Below are 22,953 nucleotides of genomic sequence, written 5' to 3' on the forward strand. Positions count from 1 at the left end.
GAGCGTGCCACTGCACTCCAGCCTGTGTGACAGAGTGAGACTCTGTCTCAAAAAAAAAAAAAAAAAAAAAAAAAGGAAAAAGTTATAATCCTGGCATATAGTATGCACTCTCTTTCTCTCCAAAGAGTATTGGGAAGTTAGTCACCCTACCTGATGGAGGGGCCTAAAAGAAAAAAACTTATTCCCTAACCAAAGTGGAAGAGAATTAACCAGTCGATTTCTCTATGAGCAGAGTAACAACAGATACACTATTGCTTACCAAAAAAAATTTATATATATATATACACACACACACACACACATTATATAAAACCAACACTTGTGAAACAACCACCCAACTTAATAAAACACCATCAATAACGTTGAAACTATGTACCTCTCCATCACATCACCTTGCCTTCTCCCCTTTTCCCTCTATTAATTGCTGATCAGATTTTTGCATTTATCATTGTCATGTGCTTCATAGTTCCTTTTTAAGAGTGCAATATTCAAATTCCTCTTCATGGTCTACAACATACCATCAACAGGAGCTCAACAGGGTATATACAACGTAGATGCTCAAGACTCAATGTGTATTGACAGGAATAGCAATACAACCCAGTTTACACATAATTACCTAAAGTTTTTAAGTAGTATAGCTGCAATTTATATTTCATTTTAATTAAAAATCACCATAAATATGATGCAAACAACTGAGCCAATCACTGGGGCCCTGGTTGTCAGCAGCGTTACCCCTGGAGGGCAGTTTTTTCTCTGCGATAATATTCTTCGCTTTGCTCCCAGTCAGTGTCATTCAGCTTATTATTTTTTAGTGGCCTAAAAGCTTTGCTCCTCTTACTAACTCAGCAGCCAAGAGCCAGTTCTATCTTCAGAATCTGGGTGATATTTTGAGAAAATAAAACCATTTCTTCTCAACAGGCCTGTGCATATGAACAGTCAGGGACTGATTTTCTGGTTTACGGATTATCAAAAACCCTTTGCTCCTTTTTCCTTGCTTTTGGCCATTTCACTGCTCATTAGTATTGCCACTGAAGAGTGGACAGGAAAAAGAAAAAGAAAAAAATCAAAGCAGCCAGTTTTGCTATTTATTAACTGTTTATTAGCCACAACGTGAACTGTTGTGGAGAAAAATAGAAGCATTGGCCAGTTAGTTTGTGAACAATCTGTTATGTTCAGTTTTCAATGTTTTTCCTGTTTTCAATCACATCTATATAATTAAAAGTCTATATAAATATATTTTCCTAATAATAGTTATGCCACTTGTAAAGAAACTTTATTTTACTTCTGCCGTAGGGCAAACTTTTTCCATCATGGTCAAATGTCATAAATGTCAAATGTCATGAATGTCAAATGTCATAAAACTATCATTTTCACTGATGTTTTATACATACAGCAGTGAGGATAGATTAGTAATATGAAAGAACAGTGTACTATTAACTTTGAAAGTGAGAGTAAAAAAGGCAATTTAATTTTTCTCTACCCAAGAAATCATGCTTAATGGAATATCTGATGTACGGTATTAAATTTAGAAAAGATCTCATTAGCTTAATTAATTACAAAATAACCAAATCTTAATGTCTCCTCCTTCATTACTTAAGCTTGCATGAGAACTACTGACATCTATTTAAAAAAATAAAAGAATTAAAAAATAATTCTTCCTTAGATTTGAAATTGGCATGATTGTATTTACTTTGTAGCCTATAGCTACAATATGGTGAACCATCAGAAAGCTGAGAAATGAGATTTCTACTACAAAGACCATTTGTATGTGATAACTTCCTGATCCCATTTATATGTCTTTTTCCAAAATATATGCTTTTATGGCACCTTTAGGCTACCACAAAAAAAATGGCATTTATTGAATTATCACAATCTCCAGTGCCATAGTAGACCACAGTCATTCAGCTTGGAGTTCTGAATTGTTCTACCTTCAGCTTCCTAATGTTATAATATTTTCTCAGAAGGCAGATACTCCTGAAAGTTCTAAGGATACGAAACTTGTCTTTTGTCAATGAGCTGTATTCCTATAACAACATAATAGGTCTAAAAAACATCTGGTGAAACACCCAAAAATGTCACATGTTATGGTTTCATGTAACCCTAAATCAATATGTTCTGCAAATGGAACATGAGATGTGAGTCATAATTTCTCAGCTTGAAATGAATGGATTATAGAAAATGTCCAAAACTCACCATGATTACAACACGAGAGAAGAGCAGTCCTGCTTACATCTGTGGATGAAGCATCACCCACATTAATAAGGTGTTACAAATTGAAAAACAATTTAAGAAGAAATGTATAATGGTTCTCACATAGGCCATGCTTCCACTGGGCTATGCTGAGAGTTGTTAGTATATCTAAAAAGAAAATTCAGTGGTTTCCTGTTATTTCCATTCACAGAAGCAGCAAAGGAGATCTGGATTCTGAGTAGCAAGATAGCAACTGCCACTAAATCACCAACACAATTTTGTCTGTGGTCAGATTGCAGAGATTATCAGAAGGAGGAATCAGTCTTCTGGATTTGAATTCACTTTAAGCATCATGCAACAGAACAACAGGACGGGTTCTCTTTTTTTTTTTTTAGTTGGAGTTTCACTCTTATCACGCAGGTTGGAGTGCAATGGCGCAATCTCAGCTCACTGCATCCTCCACCTCCCAGGTTCAAGCAATTCTCCTGCCTCAGCCCCTGAGTAGCTGGGATTACAGGCACACAGCACCATGCCCAGACAACTTTTATATTTTTAGTAGAGATGGGGTTTCACCCTGTTGATCAGGCTGGTGTTGAACTTCTGACCTCAGGTGATCCACCCGCCTCAGCCTCCCGAAGTGTTGGGATTACAGGTGTGAGCCACCGCGTGTAGCCAGGACTAGTTCTCTTGTCTCACCACAGCTACTAAGATATTATCTGGTCTTTGGATTTTAAGATATTAAGCCAATCAATAATATGACATTTTAATGATGTTGAAGTTACATATAGTAAACACTTCAGCAGTGTTAGGGTTTCACTCCAACTTAAGTTTCAATTTAAGTCCACGTAGCATTTCCTTCAAATGATATTTCACCACCCCAAGAAGCTATGAACTAGTAAATAGAAAATATCTTTCAATGTTCTGTATTTCATTAATTAAGTTCCTGGGCTCCAGTCAGAAAACAATTTGCTTTTTTTGTCAGTCATTGCTATTCTCAAACTGTAAGACTCCTATCTTCTCATCGTTCAAATATCCCATATTTACATATCAATTAACAGATGTATCAGAGCAGAAACAACCATGTGACATCCATATCACATTGTTTCCGCAAGATGAAATGTTTTTATAGAGGACATAACAATTATAACAACAAAGAACACAAAAAATATTATTCATCTGCTATTAGCATGCTTATTTTAGTACAGATATTATTATTTCAGGTGCAAAATCAAAATACACAACTTATGGGTATATTAATACTAATGAAAGAACTAAGATTCATATTCAAAAGGCTGAAATCTGAGGTTACTAAATTTAGAACATTTCCTTTCCTCATGTCCACCTATGACTGAAAATCTAGCACCCATTGTTTAGCGCAAAGTAAAAGATCCATAAAAGGAAATATTTAAATGTGTCACAGAAATCATATGAATACAATATGCCTAATGAATGTATTGTATCTATTTAATTTCTATGCTGCAATGATAAACTTTGCCCTGTAATTACTACAGGTTGAGTATCCTTTATCTGAAATGCTTGGGTCATGAAATGTTTTGGATTTCAGAATTTTTTCAGATTTTGGAATAGTTGCATATCAATAATGAGAGCTTGGGGATGGGACTACATGTAAACATTAAGTTCATTTATGCTTCATATATACCTTATACACAAAGCCAGAAGGTAAGGTAATTTCATAAAACTTTTTTCTATAATTTTGTGCATCCATCTCGTGAGGTAGGTCATGTGTGGAATTTTCCATTTGTGGGTATCATGTCAGTGTTGAAAAGTGTCAAATGTTGGGGCATTTGGATTTTAGATTTTTGGATTAGGTATCCTCAACACATATATCCTTTTTGTCCCCATACACATTAAAAACTTTAAAACTGTTTTTCCAAAGTGATGTTTTAAGCAAATCAAATTCATAACAGAATTTACTCAGAGGAAATTTATAATGGATTTAAATTCATCTATAATAACAAAATAATTTTATGCATTTTAATACCACTAACAGAATGAAATATTGTGTGTTCCTGGAATTAGTACATTACTAAATGGCTAAATATTTATGACATTTGTAATGTTATAGCAATACTATGTAAAATGTAATCTGCTCTTAAGTTCAGATAAAAAAAATTTCTATGATATTTGAATGGCAATCTGGGAAACTAAATGAAATCTAAACTCTAAACTTCTCTCTCAGGTTAATTTCAGTATGTTTGGCCTGGTGTCACTTGATTCAAATCACCAAAAAAAAAAAAAAAAAAAAAAAAGACAACAAAAACAGCTTTCCTTACTATTTGAACGTTTTCTATCCAAACTCGGAAATCATATAAGTTGAAAGAAAAAGATGTATCAATTTTAAATCATTTTACTGATACTTCTCTTATGACTGAATATTTAGAAAATTATCATATATATACCAATGCCCAGCTGTAAAAGGAAATCCTTCCCTTTACCTAATATTCCCTTCCTTACCACTTTCTTATGACAAAACTCATAGAATTCCTCATATCCTATTAAATCTTCGGGTTCTCTACAATCAGTATTTTATCACTTATAGTCCACTATAAGCACTTCCTTTGAAGTAATCTTTGTACTCAACATTTTCAAGCCCAGCAATCAAATCTCCATTTTCATACATACAATTTAACAGGGTTTCCTCACTTCTCCTTCTAGAATTACTTTTCTCACATGGCTTCCAGAATACCATGTACTCCTGGTCTTCCTCCTGTCTCACAGGCTACTCATATTTCTCTTTTCCTGCATCCCTTGCTCTCCTTGGACTCAAACTTTTGGAATGCTAAATGACATAGTCTTGGAACTCTTCTCTCTCTGCATGTCTTCCTCTCTGTTCCTTTATTTTTATTTACGTATTTTATTATAATTTTCAGTCTTTGAATTTTATTTTTCCCTAAGTTATTGGGGTATTAGTGCTATTTGGTTACATGAGTAAGTTTCTTTAGGGGAGATTCATGAGAACCTGGTGCACTCATCACCAAAGCAATATACACTGCACCATATTTGTTGTTTTTTATCCCCACCAACCCTTCTTCGCAAGTCCCGAAAGTCCATTGAATCATTCTTATGCCTTTGTGTCCTCATAGCTTAGCTCCCACATATCAGTGAGAACATATACTGTTTGATTTTCCATTCCTGAATTATTTCACTTAGAATAATAGTTTCTAATCTCATCCAGGTCATTGCAAATGCTGTTAATTCATTCTCTTTTATGGCTGAGTAGTATTCCATCATATATATATATATATATACCAGAGTTTCTTTATTCACTCATTGATTGATAGGCATTTGGGTTGGTTCAACGATTTTGCTATTGTTAATTGTGCTGCTATAAACATGCATGTGCAAGTATCTTTTTTGAATAATGTCTTCTTTTCCTCTGGGTAGATATCTAGTAGTGGGGTTGCTGCATTAAATGGTAGTTCTACTTTTGGTTCTTTAAGAAATCTCCACATTGTTTTCCATAGCGGCTGTACTAGGTTACATTCCCACAAGCAGTGTAGAAGTGCTCCCTGATTGCCCCATCCTTGCCAACATCTACTGTTTTTTGATTCTTTGATTATGGCCATTCTTACAGGAGTCTATACTGACAATGATATATTCCCCGAATATACAGCTCAAATCCCAAACTCACCTCTAAATTTCAGGATCATATAATAAACTTCCAATTTAAACTCTCAAGTTTGATGTCTAATAGAAATGCAAAATTTAATAAATGTACATTTTGATTTGTACCCTAAATTTGCTTATGTCCCCATATTCCGAATATTAGTAGTAACACATTTACCCCATGTATTTGGGTAAAATACCTTGGAAGCCTCTTTACTTTCTCTGGATCTCTCCTACCTGACTCATCTATCAGAAAATCCTGTTTTTCCTATCTTCACATTATGTCCACAATCTGACAACTGTACATTTAGCTAAGTTACCACCTTGATCCAATTTGCTATTGTCAATTTGTACTTCTACTCTATCCAGTGCACTTAAGCAAAGAATGTTATCTTTCTAAAATACAAACTATTTCATATCACACATTTTATCTTAACCCAAAATACTTAGAAGATTTAAATCCCTTACCATGACCTGTAAGTCCCTACAGAATCTTCCCCAGTGCCCTCTCAGACCCCATTTACTTCCATTTCCTGCTTTTCTCACTGAGTTATGCTCCAATTGGCTTTAAAGATATTTCTTAAGTAAACTAAGAGGATTTTCGTAGTGTCTATCTCACGGCCATCATTCTTGCTATATCCTCTGACTGAATTATTCTTCATCAGATATCCACATGGTTCACATCCTTTCTTTAGATCAAGTCTCTATTCCAATGAAAACATACTTTGTCACCCTTCATTCCCTCATTTTACTTCATAGCATTTATCAATATTTGACATCACATCATATATTTTCTTATCTGGTTGTCTCTTCCGTGAGAATGTAAGTTCCTTATATACAAAAACATAGCTTGCTGGTTCAACATTTTAATTTTAGAGACCAAAAGCAATGCTTCATACAGAGTAGATTCAGAATAAAATGTTTGCTGAATAAAAGAAAATTCTCCCAATTAGCACACATACTACATGTCGGTAGCAATGCTTATATTACCATACAGTTTCAGAAATATTAACTTCTAGAATTATAATGACTTTATTAAGGAAGCAAATACCTTATTTAAGCTTACTTAGGATAGATCAGGTACTCTGAGCAATAAAATGAGATTCTTTTTTAAATAGTACTTTTAATTATTTTAAAGAAAAATATAAGCAAATTGCTATTGACATATAATTTATTACCTAATGTTTTTCATTTTAAAAATCTGTTAATAAGGAACGTGACTACAGAGTGATTTAAGAACATTTAAGACCATAAGTAGGTATTTAGTGCTTAGCTTCTGGTGTTCACTTGGCTTCCCTCTATTTACTCAAGAAGCTTTCGGGGGGTCAATCCAGCCTCAGCTTCACATTGATGACTACTTGGTGAACAACAGGAGGATAAAAACATGACAACCTGAAGCAGGAGTCCAGTGTAGTGAAGAACTTTGAATTGGTTGCTTTCTTTATAGTCTACTTTTTGTTTGTAGTGATATGAAGCATATGTTAATATTCCTGATGCACTCCCAGTTTGCAAATTCTAAAGGCCAGTGTCCCTCCAGTTAGTGTTAATAAACACTAACTTTGCAGTGTTCTATAGGAGTAATGCTGTAGGTAATACCTTGATACTAATAATAGACAAAGTGAAAACAAAATCAAAAACAAAAAACTAATCTAGCTCTCTCAATCAGATACTAGTTATCTAGAATATCTGATGAAGAAATATACATAATTCTTGTTTGCAACAAAACATCTTCAATTTAAAGAGTTCTTAATTTGAGTAATTAAGATTTTATGTTCCTTATTTCCCCTTATATTTCCTTTTTTGAAGTTCACTCTCAGGCAGCTATTAATTATCACCACACTTGACTGTATCTCTTCTCCCAATTCCTTTCTGTTACTCCCTAAATATAGCAATTTTTCTCCATTTAGTTTATATAGTCTTAGAGATTAAATGAACATTAGTCTAAATCTTATTGTAGGGTTAATAAAAATAAAGACTAAAGAATTAAATAACTTTCCAATATATTCAATTAGCTATTTATAAATTGAGATTTAGTCCAAAACCTTCTAAATTCTAATCCAGAATACTTTTTTTATTATACCTTAACATTGCCCATGTGTTTGTCAAATTCTCTTAAATATGTGTTCACATCAATATACTAAAATTCACCAATTTAAATGATGTGAATCCATAGGTGTTCTAATAATCAATTCCAGCACTGTCTTAGTATTTTTTCTTATCTTTTAGACAACTGTCTAATCATTTAATTTTACTCTGAGTTGTTAAAAATACATTATTCCAACTAATAATTAATGAATTTTGGTATAGGGCAAAATCTAACATAAGACAAACTGTTCATTCACTTATTTAACCTAGTCTTGCATTCTCTAATATTGTGAGTTTGCCAATGTTAAAACGAAATTATCGGATTAAAAGTTGCCCTAAATTTCATCCTCCATTATTCTTATAATGAAATATGCCAGAAAGAAAATTGTGCCTTTTTACAAAACAAATAAATTACTATGTGAGCATAGTCATGAGTTTTACATGGACAAATAAACCCTATAATTGTGGTACTTGTAGTGAGAGTAGTGGTGGAGGTGGAACTATGCAAGGAATCGATACAATGCATACAATTAACCAGGCAAAAATTATCTGAAAACATGTATGGTCATTCATAAAACTCAATGGTTGGTATTATTTTTAGATATATTTGTGTCCATGTATATTTTTTTTCACAACTCTATTTTTACATGTTTTGTCTCACAAACAACAATCAGTTTGAGACCTCAAGTATCCCACAGGTGAGCAGAGCTACCACAGTTAGAAGCTGCTTAACAAACTACTTTATTCGCCAATGTGTGTTTACTCCAGCAGTATTAAACACACTTGCATCCTTCCTGGTGTCTTAGATTTTATTCATAGAGAATAAGTATTAGGTTAAGAAGAGATTTCTCCTGTATTTTAAATACGAGAAAAAAATTGTATCACTATGTCTAGCAATCTAATTTGTTTAGAGGATATCAGGTGTGTTGGTTTAAATTCTTACAAGAATAAGAGACAGGGATAAATATTTATTTTTCTAGTTTGAAAATAAAAACTACCTATATCTTACAGCATCACAAAACTCATTAAAATTACTTTTTTCTGAGAATTTTAAAAATATTTCATGTGGTTTTCAAGTAATAATAATAATAATAAAAACAGCTCAGAATGCAGTGACACCTAATGGCAAAGATATCTTTATAAGCCATAAATGTATTTTCTAATAAACATTATCCTATAGTAATACTTTCTAAGTATTGCTACTTTACTCACCAATATGCTGTCTATAATCTAAAATAGACAAATAGACTGTCTATAATCTAAAATATCATGATGATCCAATAGAAATGTGAATATCTCACTTTTTAAAATAAAGTAATATACATAGGTGAAGAAAAAAACTTCAAGATTAAAAAGTGTGGTTTTAAAATTGCAATGGCCCTTTAAGATAAAATTATCATATGATAAAATCAGCCTAAGATATCAGAATGGAATAAAGTATATCTTCCATTGCTCCTAACCATTTCAACTGACTTTTATTTTTGAAAAATCAAAAGTTAATCACCTTGATTTTTATTCATATTTGTCTTACAATTTATAACAGATATTTAGTGGATGTACATTTCACCTGGAGTAGAAAGCAAAGGCCCTTAGTGTAATGGCTTATTAGTCATGTCATAGTTGATATCTTTGATTAATAACAACATTGTCTAACTTAATACACACTTGAATTGTGCTTCAAATAACTGTATTAATGATACAGAGAAGAATAGTAAAGCCAAGTCCCTTAGTACTTTCTAGAAGTTTACACAGTTACCACAAACTTCAGGAACAAACGACTACTAAAAGTAGAAAAAGGATAAAATATCATTGAGACATCTTACACAATCCAAAAAATCCTTGAGGAGTCCTGGGGGTTATCATTAACCAATGCAAATCATGTAGCCAACTGAAAAAAAAAATTGGTAGAACAACAGCACATCTTCTGGGAAAGCTTTTACATTCTATAATTGACAAAATAATCCTTAGTGCAGAAGTAAGAATAACTGGTATTTTACATTTACAATCTATGATTGTTTTTAATGTGTTGACACCTTTTATTTACCCGATTTTGTACTTTAATTTGAACATTCTCATAATAAAAGTATTCCGTGGATTGTCTTGTGTTTCTCAAACATAATATCACCGTTGATTATGATTTCAGACTATAAAGTATCATCTGTTTATGAGAAAAACATGAATAAATGCATCTTTCCTACTCCATGTTGACATAAGGTATTTTACTATGACTGATAACAATAAAAATATGCTAGTGATTTGTGTAATATATGAATAAGTACACTGTTTGAGTGTTCCCTTGTAGAGATATATAACTGAGGATAGCTAATTTACAATCAGTTCTGTGAGCACAGGAACCAGATAAAGAAAGGAGCATATATTACACTGTTAAAGCATGAGATCTTCCATAGTTGATATGAAGCAAAACACAAACTGTGCAGTTGCCTGGAAATGCCACCTAATCCCTGCTTAATTAAAGCAGTGCTCTAAACTCCTGTTGTGTTTAGGGAGTAAAGAGTGTGGGACGACTGCTGTATGAAGAAAATAGCAGTCAGCGTGGCTAATCTCAAAGACTTTGGAGCTTTCTAGCTACATAAATCAGAGCGACTTCTGAATAGCTTCATAAAACACAATATCATCGCCATTCTACTCACGACTTTTTGGTTCTTCCTACAGCATGCAGATCATTAGGAAACTTCTAAGCAATCAAGTAATGTGGGTCTGATGAAATTACTCAATCAATGCATAGGCTCAAAGTAGAAGCATAATTCAAAATTGCATAGTTTTTATATGTCAAAAGACCTTTCTTTTATTGGGGCAAAGAAGATCACAATGGAAGTGATTCATTTTTAAATACTATATGGTTGTGTATCTACGTGTGGATGTGTATTATAAAATATATGTAATTATTAAATATTTTAAAATATTATTTGATTGAAACTCAAAGTAATTATAAAATTGTGCATTTTTGACTGAAATAAATACATTTTCATTTCAATCATTATGGTTTAACCATCATGTCTCATCACTGTAGTGAATCAATAAGTTTAACAAAACATATTAGAGTTTAAAATGTGTAATTGACCTTATTAAACTACTGGCATGAGGTAAAAACCGAAGAGAAAGAGAAAGAAGGAGATTATTTTCATGTATATACAATTTGGTTCAATACCAAAATAATTCAGTATATAAAAAGCCTCTTAGAGCAGTGTCTTTTTATCTTTCCAGTTTGCCTGAACTACATAGTGCAGCTACTTTCTGCGGGAACACATCACATGAGGCTGGGAAAACCTTTCATTTCTGCGTATCTCCTTCCATCGCTAGAGTGAAATACCCCTTCCCTCCAGTTTCATCACATTCATTCCTTCAGTCCTGAGCTAATACATTTCCCCGTAGACATATTTCTCACGTTAAATATTTAAATGAAGGCAATCACCTCCTAAAGAAAATTAATTCTTTTCCTATTCAACCAAGTAAGTAAACTAATCCAGTTCATGTTAACTGGTGCTTTACAATTTTAATATGGACGCTCGGTTTTGAATTTACTATACTTTTGCTGAGAGTAGGGGTGGAGGCACTGAATTACACACATACTACCCGTGATCATTTTTTTATTTTTTTATTTAGGAGTTAATGTTTTTCGATATATTATAAAAGATAAAGATTTTGAAACAATTTGCTAGCCCCATGACAATATTAGATAGTCTATACAACAGCTTAGTATCTCACCTAATGTACTAATTGTATTCAAGTCAAATTAATTGTCTCAGAAGTAACTATATCTGCTAGTAGGATATACACATTTAATGCATACAACCAACCTTCTAAATTTGTACACAGCTACTTTTTTTAAATGTGATTATAAATAAGCCAAGTCACTCTGACAGACAACAGTATACAAAACGAAAAACACAACAGTTTTGTTCTATTTTGAAACAGATGTCCAGACTGCATTGAAAAATAGTATTTAACAGTAAGGGATAGCAAAAGCTGTCGGTATTTGTAAATAATGTATTTATCGTGCAGACCACAGAATAAGCGATTAAAAAAAGCACTTTTCCACAGGCTTTCCCTCCTGAGAGATGAGGAACCTACATCAGAAATCCCTAATCATACAATGAGTATAAAGGTATTATGATTATATATTTGCATTCCCGCTCCAATCATTTACAACTGGATATAAACGTATGCCATTTCTTTAAAAGGAGCATAGTTCATTTCTGAACTCTATCAGAATATTGCTGAACCACTCAATGAGATCATAATTTCTTGCTGAAAAGTTCTGAATCTGCAGGCACTGTTAGCCCCCAGGCAAAACGGGATCCAGCAGGCAAGCTATTAGTGCTTGATTTACTTAATGCACAAATCCTAGGTTTTCTGAATCCTGACCTCATTACCCCTTGCACAGAGACAGACAGTTCTACTGATATAAATGATAGAGAACGGCAGACATGTTTACAAAGACAGCGTCTGAGACCAAGAGAGGGAGCCCCCTGGAGCTGAGAGGCTGGCCACTGTGGGCGCGCACGCCAGACAGAAATCCCTCGCTTGGGCGGGCACAATCGCCACCTGCGGCAGGTTCCCCTACCAGGAATGTGTGTACGTGTGTGTATGTGTATGTGTGTTGCGCGGTGGAGAAGCAGGGGTACAGAAAGGGGAGAAGCTGTGACCCATCTGTCGCCTCAATTTGCAGAACACCAAGCCATGCGTACAGATAAAAGTCCTGTGCCCAGAAAAATTCCCCCAAAGGAACCTCTCTGCAGCCCAGCAAAGAAACCTTGCTGACTCGGGAAGCGAATTTCCGAAAAAGAACTCGTCGCATTAACGGAGAAAAGGCTGCAAGAGCCTGTCGCCGCTCAGCTCTCACGGATTAGCAAGTGAGAAGAGTTGCTGCCTGAAGCTGCGAGCGCTGTGCATGATAATGACGCGCAGCCCCCCGCCCGCCCCCGCTCGCCACGGCCAGTCCCGGCCCGTCTGGTTGCCAATAGGTGGGGCCACTAGCATCTCAGAGCCGGCTCAGCAGTCCTTCTCAGAGTCGGGGCCCGCATTAGTCCTGGCGCCTTCGCTGTCTGCCTTGCGCGGCTACTCGGAGTTGACTGCTAGGCGAGGCGAGGCGAGGGAAGGCGGATATCTACTAGGCTGACCCTGGGAGCGGCCTGCGCGCATTCGTTTCCCCGCTTTTCCCAAGCGCCCCAGGGCCAGTTTCGCCGCCGCGCCAGGCCCGGGGAGCGTGTCCGAGGAGGCGAGGCACGCGACTCCCAGTCCTTGGCGACACTGCCGCCAGCCCCTCCCGCCACCATCTCAAAGACTCCACGCGAGGATCATAAAGCCAAGAGGACGTCAGAAGAGAGGGTGGCTGGGGGCGCATCCGGCACCCCGTCACCATCGCACTAAGCTGAGGCGAACTCAGCCGGCTCACGTTGCAAAACCACCTGTTCGATCCGAAGGGAGCGCCCCCTACCCGCACCCCCTGCCCGCGGCCCAGTTCTTTTCATCTCACAGGTGACATCTCCTCTGCTCCCCCAAAGATAAATTTTTAAATGGAGCAAATGTACATCCGGGAAAAAATATGGAAGAGTCAATTAAACTCCCTTTCCCCACACACTTAGAATCCCCCTGCACTTCCCCGCACACACTCACACTCAGGTCAACTCGAGACCCCCACGCACCCAGCCACATTCCACGAATCACCGCGAAACAACAGCACAAGTCAGTCGAGGTTCGAGCATCCACATCCTTTCAGAAAACTGAGCAAGTGTGAGGGAAGGGTAGCGGGAAGGGGCAATGAACTGAAGCCACCTCAACAAGACACACAGAGGGCGGAGAGGGGGAAAGCAAAGGGGAAACATTTGAGAACTGAAACGGTGAAAGTAACCACGAGCTGCACCAACCCTTTCTTACCGATGTGAATGATCGAATCCGCATTCGCCGAGTTCCAGGTTCGAGACCACCAGATGGACAAAACCAAGAGCAAGGGGAAAACTTCCATCTCCTCTTATGCCGATTCTCTTGGAGGATGGATGTTCTTCCAATTTTTCTTTTCTTTTTTTTTTTTCCAAACAGTCCAAAGAGTTTGAGGTCACGGTGGAGTTTAGCGCAGCGTTTTCTTTCTTTCTTTTTTTTTTTTTTTTTCTAAATTCCTATTGCCAGAGCAAAGCCTTTTATCGTCGCCGAGAAAGGCAGAAGGGAATGACAGAAAGAGCCCAGCCTGAGGAAACCTCCTTCGCAAAGCCGTGTCACTTGGAGGGGAATTTTGGCATCGCCAGAGTTGTTTGCAGTTTGGCTTTTGAAAAATATATCCAGCCTCGACTGCTCTTGGGCAGCGGGAGAGGCTGGAGCTCAGATCAGACCCATCGCTGCGCGGGGGCCGCGGGTCTCAGGTCCCAGCTCCGCAGCAACTTCCAACACCCCCTTCACGCCGGATGTGCCCCCTTCCCTTCACCCTCCCAAACCAAAAAAGACCCCAGCCCCCGCCCCTACAGCCCGCAGAGAATCACTGGTCTTCGCTGCCAGAATCTAAGTGGAAAGGAAAGATTAGGAGATTCCAAGCGGAGCAGCCAGATTCCACCAGGGAGGGGGGAAAAAGCCCTCTCCAAGAGGGGTAGAAAAAGTGAACTTCAAGGTAATGCAGATAGTAATGCAGAGAAAATTCCCTTTCTGCGTGAGGCGCGGAACGCAGCTTGGCGAGGCGGGCCCGGGGAGCCGGTTTGCTGGGGCGCGGTGGCGGGGGAGTTGCGCCGGGCGCGAGCAGCGGGGCCGGGCCAGAGGAGGGAAGCCGCCGCGGGTTGCAGGATGCTTTTGGAGCGGTTCGCCTGGCGGGATGCAGGAAGCAAGGAGCGAGCCTGGCAGCTTCAGCACCAGCCCCACGTTGCCTAGAAATGGATCACCTAGGAGAAAGAGCGAGCCTGCGAGAGAGCGGTGCTGTCAGGCGGAGAGAGGGGGAAACCAAGAGAGGAAGAGCTTCTCTCTAATAACCACCTCCTCCCCCTATCTGCAATACAAGGGAGAAACAAAATAGTGCTCTCATTTCCCATGGAATCTTCAACCGGGACTGAGAAAAAGGCAGGACTGTAAGAGAAAAGACATTGAAGCTTTTTTTTTTTTTCTTGTTTCTTTCTTTTACGAGGTTAAATGCAACCTAAAAAAGCCACCCCACTTATTTAACCTTGCTAGTCTCTAACAGGTATCAGACTTTTTTCTAGTCTTTGCCTGGAATTAGTCACATTGGTTGAAAACAAATTAGGGACACCTGGTCACTTAGGGAAATAGAGACCTAGAAAGCTTTTAATGAGATTTCAATTATAAAGTTATAAAAAGGAGAGAACGTGCTAATTACCTTTTATACAATGATTTTTTTTTCTGTCTCCAGTGTATTTTTTAGGCAATCAGGATAGAGAAAGGTTCCTGAAATCCTTTCTATTGATAGAAATTCTTCTCTATCAGGATAGAAAATATCTTGAAATTAAAAAAAAAGAATAATTAAATAAAACAGAAAAAATGTTTCAGTTAAACATTTGGTCAAAATATTTCATTGAGTAGCTTAATAACCTATGTAGATAAATTCCGAATGAGGAAGTTGGGTGGTCTCTTCCGTGGAAAAAGCTGAGGAAGTCCTGAATGACAGCCTCTCAGTCTCCAGTGAAAGGATTTTCTGCAAGCTTATTCCTTAAGATAAAATCCTGATCATTGTGAATTCTTTTCTTACAATGATTGACTTAAATCAATCTGGCCTTATTGCAAACTGGAGATTTGTTAACACAGTCGAGGTCAGGTATTAATGTCATAATATTGTTTCAATTATAATTGGAATTCTTTAGGAATGTTGGACGTGTGAATGTCAAACTCATTACACAACCTTTCAAAGCCTTACCTCCAAGTTTGGCAAACCTCTTTTCTTCTTGTTCCCTGACTTGAACCCTTCTCTCTAGTCTTCTGAATTGGGTTACTATTTTTCCAGACACAGTTGTACATTCTGACTTCCGGCTGTTTTCATTCATCTTCTACACTTTTTCCTGAACACTCCAGAAAATGTTTTGCTGCCATATTTTTACTTATGTTAATATTTCTTCTTGGAAAGCACACTCTCAGTTTGTCCTCCCAGCCACTCTCCTTCACTATCTCAAGAGTTAGTTCAAATTCCTTTTGCCCATGAAGTGGTGTCCAGTCCTTTAATGTGGAATAAATCCATCTATCTTCTATACTGTCATAACACACTCTATTTTGTATTAGAGTTAGACAGGACTACTACTAAATTAGATCATAAATGCCTTGAGAGTGAAAACCAAAGCTTATTCACATTTTATTCAACACAGCATTTTACAGAGAACCCCTTTGTTGATTTGAATTTCATCACTTCCTTCTGAATCTGGAACAAACCAGTGCTTCCAAGAAGCATTTACTGATTACTCTCAATTTTGATCATTCACTTATCTTTTGTTTCCATTAGTAGGCATTGACTCAATATTGATTATATTAATGGTGTTAATGTCACTTTACTTTATAAGGGTTTTGATGCAGTTCCATAGATTATACTTTACTTATTCAGACAATGAATTGAAAGAAGGTACTCACTCCCCATAGCTTGCTTCAAATATTATTTACAGTGATGTTCTAAAAATTGATGTCATTATGTAGTCTATCAAGAAAAATTACAACATAACCATTTAACATGGAAAGAACACCATGGTATCTTAGAATAAGATAACTAGGAAGAACTTCAGAGCATTAACTAGTCCAGTCCTGGCTTAATGAATGTCTGTCCTGAGGAAAGTCAAATATTGTATAGTCATATTCATAATGTTTCCCCTCTCGGAAATCTGTTTTAGTGTACTATGAGCAAAGCATTTTCATTATTCCCTAATCCTCCAGTTTAGTAGTTTTCAAATGTAGATTCACTTTGAAATAATCTGGGAAGCTTTTTAAAATGATCACTTAAGGTTAATTTAATCAGAATCTCTGGAGTTTGCGACACAGCCTGTAATATATTCTATAGCCTCTATAGAGGGCTCTGCTATGCAGCCATAGTTCAGAATCACTGTTCTAATACTCAGACATTTAAATGAGTCTGGGTGATACATCACGAAAAGCCTGTAAGGTAAAATGACCACTCCTGCCAATCAGAAGAAACAGTAGAATCATGAGTTTTGCCTGTCGAAAAGTTACACAAGAAAGTTGAAATTTAACATTGGCTGTTTGATTTTTCAAGAATAACAATCATTCTTTTTACTGTTGAAATAATTTCTACATTCAATGATTCCTAATTAATAAACATATAATAAATATATAAACTATATTTTCTACTATTTTAGAAAACTGACTGTCATATAATATTTAGTTAGCTGGATACAAATATTTATAATGTGTGAATTAGATGTTAAATTCCAGAAGAAAAAATATGAATTCATTGGCTGTGCATATTAAATATTTTAATGACTGCTGTCTGTTCGTCTCATTAAGGCTGCTTAACTTTAATTCAAGCCTTATTATATGGAAATGGATGATGTATCTGGCCCACTGTACTTAAATTCAAACCTTGTGAAATTCTGGCATGTATTGGCAGGAAAATAGCCCTCATTAACTAAAGTTTTATAACAAATGATTAACTATTTGAAATAAAATGTAAGTAAATCACGTTTGATTAATTTATTCTTCCAAGGTGGAAACTGTTACTTCATTCAGGCATTGGTCATGATATGAACATCAATTATTTGAAGAAATGATAGAGAATCTGAACTGCCCCAAGATTTAAACTAATATGCCTTTTTTTCTTTGAAAAACAGAATTTGGAGAGAAACTGATTTGCATTGGTGAGGGGACTACAAATGCTGACTCCTTCAATCATGCACAATTGTGGAAAGAAAGCAAGGTAATAGAATAAAAATTCTTGGAACATATAATTATTTCATTTTCGCCATTAAAACTGCTAAGAATATCAACGCTTAAATTTTAAAAATCAGCTGCTCATTGTTATAACAGCAGTAAGTCATCTTACATTGGTCAATTTTAAGGAACTATTTCAATTATATTTTAAGGACTCTTGAATTTTGTTTTAGTATAAAAATCTATAAATTTATGAGTCAACTTATTTGAAACTTAAAAGAGTTGGTTTTTAAAATAAAATCATCAAAATGGGACAATAAATTTTGATCATTACTTCTAATTCTTTATGATTATATTATTCATATTACAAATATGGCTAGTCACACAAAAGATTCCAAGTACATTTCAACCTTAATATGAACATGAAAGGAAAACTGTAAAAAGGCAAAGACTGATCATCTATAGATGCAAGTAGTTGTGATAAATGGCTGTAAAATTGTAATTGGGATATTTATTTGCAGATGTGAAAAACATAAATTCCCTTTTGTTGAGGGACTGAAAGAGTAACTTTTGTACTTAGCACATCAAAGTTCAGAGCTCACTGAGGCTTCAGGGACTTTCTCATTCAGTGTCTTGGTTTTCTAGACAATGATGGGAAAATTGAGTTACAGAAGTTGTACTAATATTTATTGGAAGGCTTAAATTTAGAAAGTATATTTTTTGACTTTTAAATAAGCTTTGAAAAAATACTTAAATTACATATTCCTGTATAACATATTTACTCTGGCCTTATCTTGACCTCATTGTTTTCAGGTCAACTTCACACTGACTTACCAGTTACCACTAGGTCAAACTATTTTGTCTGTGACACTAGTGGAAATCTTATCCACAGGGATAGCTTATATCTCCCTCCTTTTCTTTCCTTTCCCCTCCCCTCCCCTCCCCTCCTGCCTCCCTGCCTCCCTGCCTGCCTGCCTGCCTTCCTTCCTTCCTTCCTTCCTTCCTTCCTTCCTTCCTTCCTTCCTTCCTTCCTTCCTTCCTTCCTTCTTCCCTCTCTTCCCCTCTCTCTCCATTCCTTCTTCCCTTATTCCTTTCCCTTCCCTTCCTTTTCCTTCACTCCCTTCTAAAATAAACTCATAATCTCTTTCTTCTTTTCAAAGCTTTCTTCTTTTATAGAAAGGACTGTAATATGTAGATAGGACTGTAAATCTACATGCCCTATCAGGACAATGCCATATTATCTTCTAATTCAATTAGATGTAAATTCTAACAAAATTTTGCAATTTAAATGGTTAATAAACATGAGTGCTTTACCAAACTTATCTGTTATTAAGGTTGATTCAAGTGAAAACTTTCTAATTTTAAAGTTTTCTTACTGTCTATACATTAGCAATGATGTTGAAATTTTAGAAACAGGGATTCATGTACATTAATAGTCCTTTTAGTTGCCTTATCTTTTCTGTTCAAATGTTGATGTGTCATTTCATGAAAAATGTTAATAAGTGTCAAACAACTGGTTGATGGAGAACAAATGATGACTTTAACCCAAAAGGAGCACCTTACTGAGATTGGCCCCTCAATACATTATATCCTGTCCCCACAAGATGGCAGCCATGCTTGATGTAGATTTAATCAGCTTACTTTTTGAATGTCTCAACTCTTAACAGTTTACAAGGATATTATTAGCTCATACTAATCAAATAGCTATAATGAAGCAAATTTTATATTGTAAGTTATTGTTTTGGTAACTTGAATTTCTGAAGTTTTATTTCTTCTGGTTCTCCTAAAATTTTCATATAGAAGTAACAGATTTCTATTAGAAGGCTCCAATAAATATCTGTTTTTCATATTTTCTCTAGTTTGATCACTTGCTTAGGAATTAAAGACCTATAGAACAACCTTTAATAATATTCCACTCACTCCTGAGTTAAAGGATGATTAGAAAACTGAGACATTATTTTGTGATTCAAATTTCTGGTATAAATATTAACGTTTCAAATATGAGTTAATATAACTATTTGCTTTTATAAACAATACATGTCTTATATATCTTGAAATAAGAAATTACACTTTGCCATGGGAAACAAATTTTCTGTCAATTATATCATTGATTTTTTCATGTGGCATAATAGTTGAGGGAAATGTCTGAGTATATCAAAAGCCAAAAACAATTGTTTTATGTCAACTATAGTGAACATTAGCATTTTAAATCTTAAAAAATCAAATTTTATTTTCTCATAATTAACTTTTATTTTTGACATTTTTTGTAACATACTTGTCTAGACACATAAGTGGCTCAGTATAGAGTATACTTGTGGAGTATGCCGCAGATAAACTGTACATTTTGGTATAAAATATATTGTATTTTATAGTAGCACAAATCATGAAGAAAGTGTAAATAGAGAAACAAAAGCTTGATTAATATATATATATATAAAATATATCTATAAATTGACTTTGAATATTTTAAAGGAGTCATAGAATTTATAAAAATTTCATTTCTTAGTGGGTAGCTAAAAATTTTATTTAGAATTAAACACAATAGATTCCTTATTCCTCATTGGTTCTGCAAATTGGTGGTAAATTTAAGTATTTAACAGATTATCAATAAATGAATGAATTAATGAGTGCAGGAAAGGATAAAATGAAAATTTTAAAATATTGTGGAATATTACCGATGCGGCATAATACAAAATCATCTTAATTCCAAAATCAACAGATAACTGAGGTATCAAAGTTTTCTATTCATAAGATTATTTTGCCTATTTATCAGGCCCATAGTTTACAACACAAATAGAGGTTATTCATTTGGTCTAGAACACATGGAAGATATTTTCAAAGGGTTCTTTGGAATATGTCAATAAAAGTTCTCTCAGCAATAGAAGCCAAAATATGAATCTCTGCCCAAATTTAACTTGAACTATTTTTGTATGGTTTATGTGAGTAAAGAGAATGCTGAGTTGGGGGTGGTTAGACACTAAATTTATGGTTAGATTTCACAGAATTTACCTAATGTTTGTTAATATAAAATTACATTGTCAACATTTTGTTTGCTCTCCTTTTTCTAAGCTTTGCCGCTTTTTCACATCTTTTTTTTATTTCATCAAGAGAGTTCAACCATAAAGAATTCGACACAACAAAATCAAAATTGTTAAAATAAGACAATATTTAAACGTTTTTAAATGCCAATGTGTTTTAAAAATATCTAAACTAGCACTTCCCACATTGAGCTCTATGGAATACTTTTCATGGGAAAAATTAAAAAAAAAAAAAAAAAAAAAAAAAAAAAAGGAGGTTTAGTGGTCACATAAGATTGTAAAATGCTAAATAGATATTTTCTTCTCTTACAGATCCACAGTGCAAATTAATATATTAAAAGTCAAGGGAAGTCTACTAGGAAAGAAATCATTAACCTGTATTTAACCCAGTATATCCCAAATGTTTTTAGCCCTCAATTTCCCTTTCTATAATACATACTGATCACTCTCTGTCACACTGTTGCGATGCACTTTCTGAATTCCAAAAGTAAAATTATTATTTTTGTTGTTGTTGTTGTTAATTTCTCATCTTGCTTTTTGATATTTGTATTAGCCAGATCACAAATCTGTATGCTGGAATATCATATCCGGAGAGAAATTCTGGTTTGTGCTACAATAGAAATTTCTAATCTCCATTTTGAACTTCTATGATGGAAGAAAGATATATCACTAAGCAATAAATATGGTTTCATTTTAAAATGTTTTATAGATTTTTGCTTATGGTCAGGATATAAAAATTTAAAAACACTGTTGTGATCCTAACAATGAGAAAATACTGGATGATATATAAAAACATTACTTATCTTAAACCCATCAGACCGCTGATGTAGTGAGACAACAAAGTAAACTGAGTTCCAAGGAGTAGCAAGCACCTTGGATGTGAGACAGGACATTAAAATTGTTTCATTTTAGCAGGGCACAAAAGGGGCTGCCGTAGAAGCAGATAAGAAAAAAGCAACCCAAATTTTAATGAATTCCTAAAAGCTTAATGTGAATTACAAAAAAAAAAGTAAAATACCTGGGAACACAAACACAGGACATTTTCATTCAATTATAAGCTAGTCTATAGATCTTAATAGGTGTTCAGGGAAAGAATGAGGACCAGGGAGGATCGCTAAATGCTAAAGGCATGATGGGGGTGGAATAGCTTCAGACTATAGTCCGCTTTCCTGCACCCTTGTCTGTAGGTAGAAAAAAGCTTTAACTGATTAGGGAGAAGCAACAAACTGTCTTCTCCTCAGGTCCCAGGCAAAGATCCAATGCTCTGTGGATCAAAGCAAAATTCATCAGCTTCTGGAGAAGTGTTAGTGAACCTTCCTTTCTGATATCAAGAAAGATCACTGTTTTGGGGAGAAGAAATGAATCAAAATTATCTTCTCCTGGAGAAGGAATATGAAAACTTTTATGGGTCAGTATACTATGATGATATAAAGCAGAGATATACTCTTGCTGGGGGCAAAGAGGGGAAAAAAATATCTCTCCTGTTTCAGATCCTTCAGAGATACAAGACTGAATATAGTTCTCTTGGGGAGGAGAGAGACAAGAATATTAATAAAACCCTATTCCTGATACTCAGGCACATAGATGTTGTCTAAGACTGAATTTGCACCTGAAGAACCAAAAGTTTGCTTCCTGCCTCCATACTGAGTTTATGATTGAATAAAAAGCAACTGCAGTCTACTTAGAGAGGAAGGAATATGGAAATAGAGACCCTCTATTTGGCACAGTCATGCAATGGATTCTGAAAGTGAGGGAGCACAAACACTGATTAAAAACTTCCAACACCACAGTCCTCAATCATGTGGTTCAACCAGCCCACACTGAAAAAATTAGAAGACTGGCTGGCAATGAGGGTGAATATATCAAAAACAAAGCCCAAACAGAACTCAATTATTTACTACCACGCTAAGAGAAGAAGAGTTGTATACATTTCTGGCTATGAATGCTCTTCACCTCAGTCTTTATTGTTCTTCAACTCACAATGTTTACCATTTATTCAAAAATTATAAGACAAACAAAACAGCAAGAAAAAAAAGCCATTTTCCAGAGCTAAAACAATCAATAGAAGGAGTTTGAACTATTAGTCAGATGTTAAAACTATCAGTCAGGGGATTTATAAAATCTATGATTTAATATGTTAAATGATACAGTGGTAAAGATTAAGAACATAAATAAAAAGACAAGGATTTCAACAAAA

The 22,953-nt window shown here is 35.4% G+C and overlaps 1 protein-coding gene and 1 long non-coding RNA gene across 4 annotated transcripts in view; one reads left to right on the forward strand and one right to left on the reverse strand.

Moving 5' to 3' along the window:
* The window catches only part of LOC105479619 (glutamate ionotropic receptor delta type subunit 2), a 1,566,744-nt gene extending 1,551,927 nt beyond the window's left edge, over positions 1 to 14,817 (reverse strand). For all 3 annotated transcript variants that reach the window (XM_024792196.2, XM_011737665.3, XM_011737663.3), the window contains exon 1: positions 13,801 to 14,817. In XM_024792196.2, coding sequence (XP_024647964.1) covers positions 13,801 to 13,888 — 88 coding nt within the window. In that variant the 5' untranslated portion in view covers positions 13,889 to 14,817. The remainder of the gene's footprint in view (positions 1 to 13,800) is intronic.
* A 3-nt stretch (positions 14,818 to 14,820) lies between these two features.
* LOC139362370 (uncharacterized) lies at positions 14,821 to 21,179 on the forward strand. The gene is made up of 3 exons (XR_011621166.1): positions 14,821 to 15,082; positions 17,679 to 17,764; positions 21,069 to 21,179. It is a non-coding gene; the product is annotated as an uncharacterized lncRNA (long non-coding RNA).
* Positions 21,180 to 22,953: the final 1,774 nt, after the last annotated feature.

The sequence above is a fragment of the Macaca nemestrina genome, chromosome 3 (genome assembly GCF_043159975.1).
Source record: "Macaca nemestrina isolate mMacNem1 chromosome 3, mMacNem.hap1, whole genome shotgun sequence".
NCBI lineage: Eukaryota > Metazoa > Chordata > Mammalia > Primates > Cercopithecidae > Macaca > Macaca nemestrina.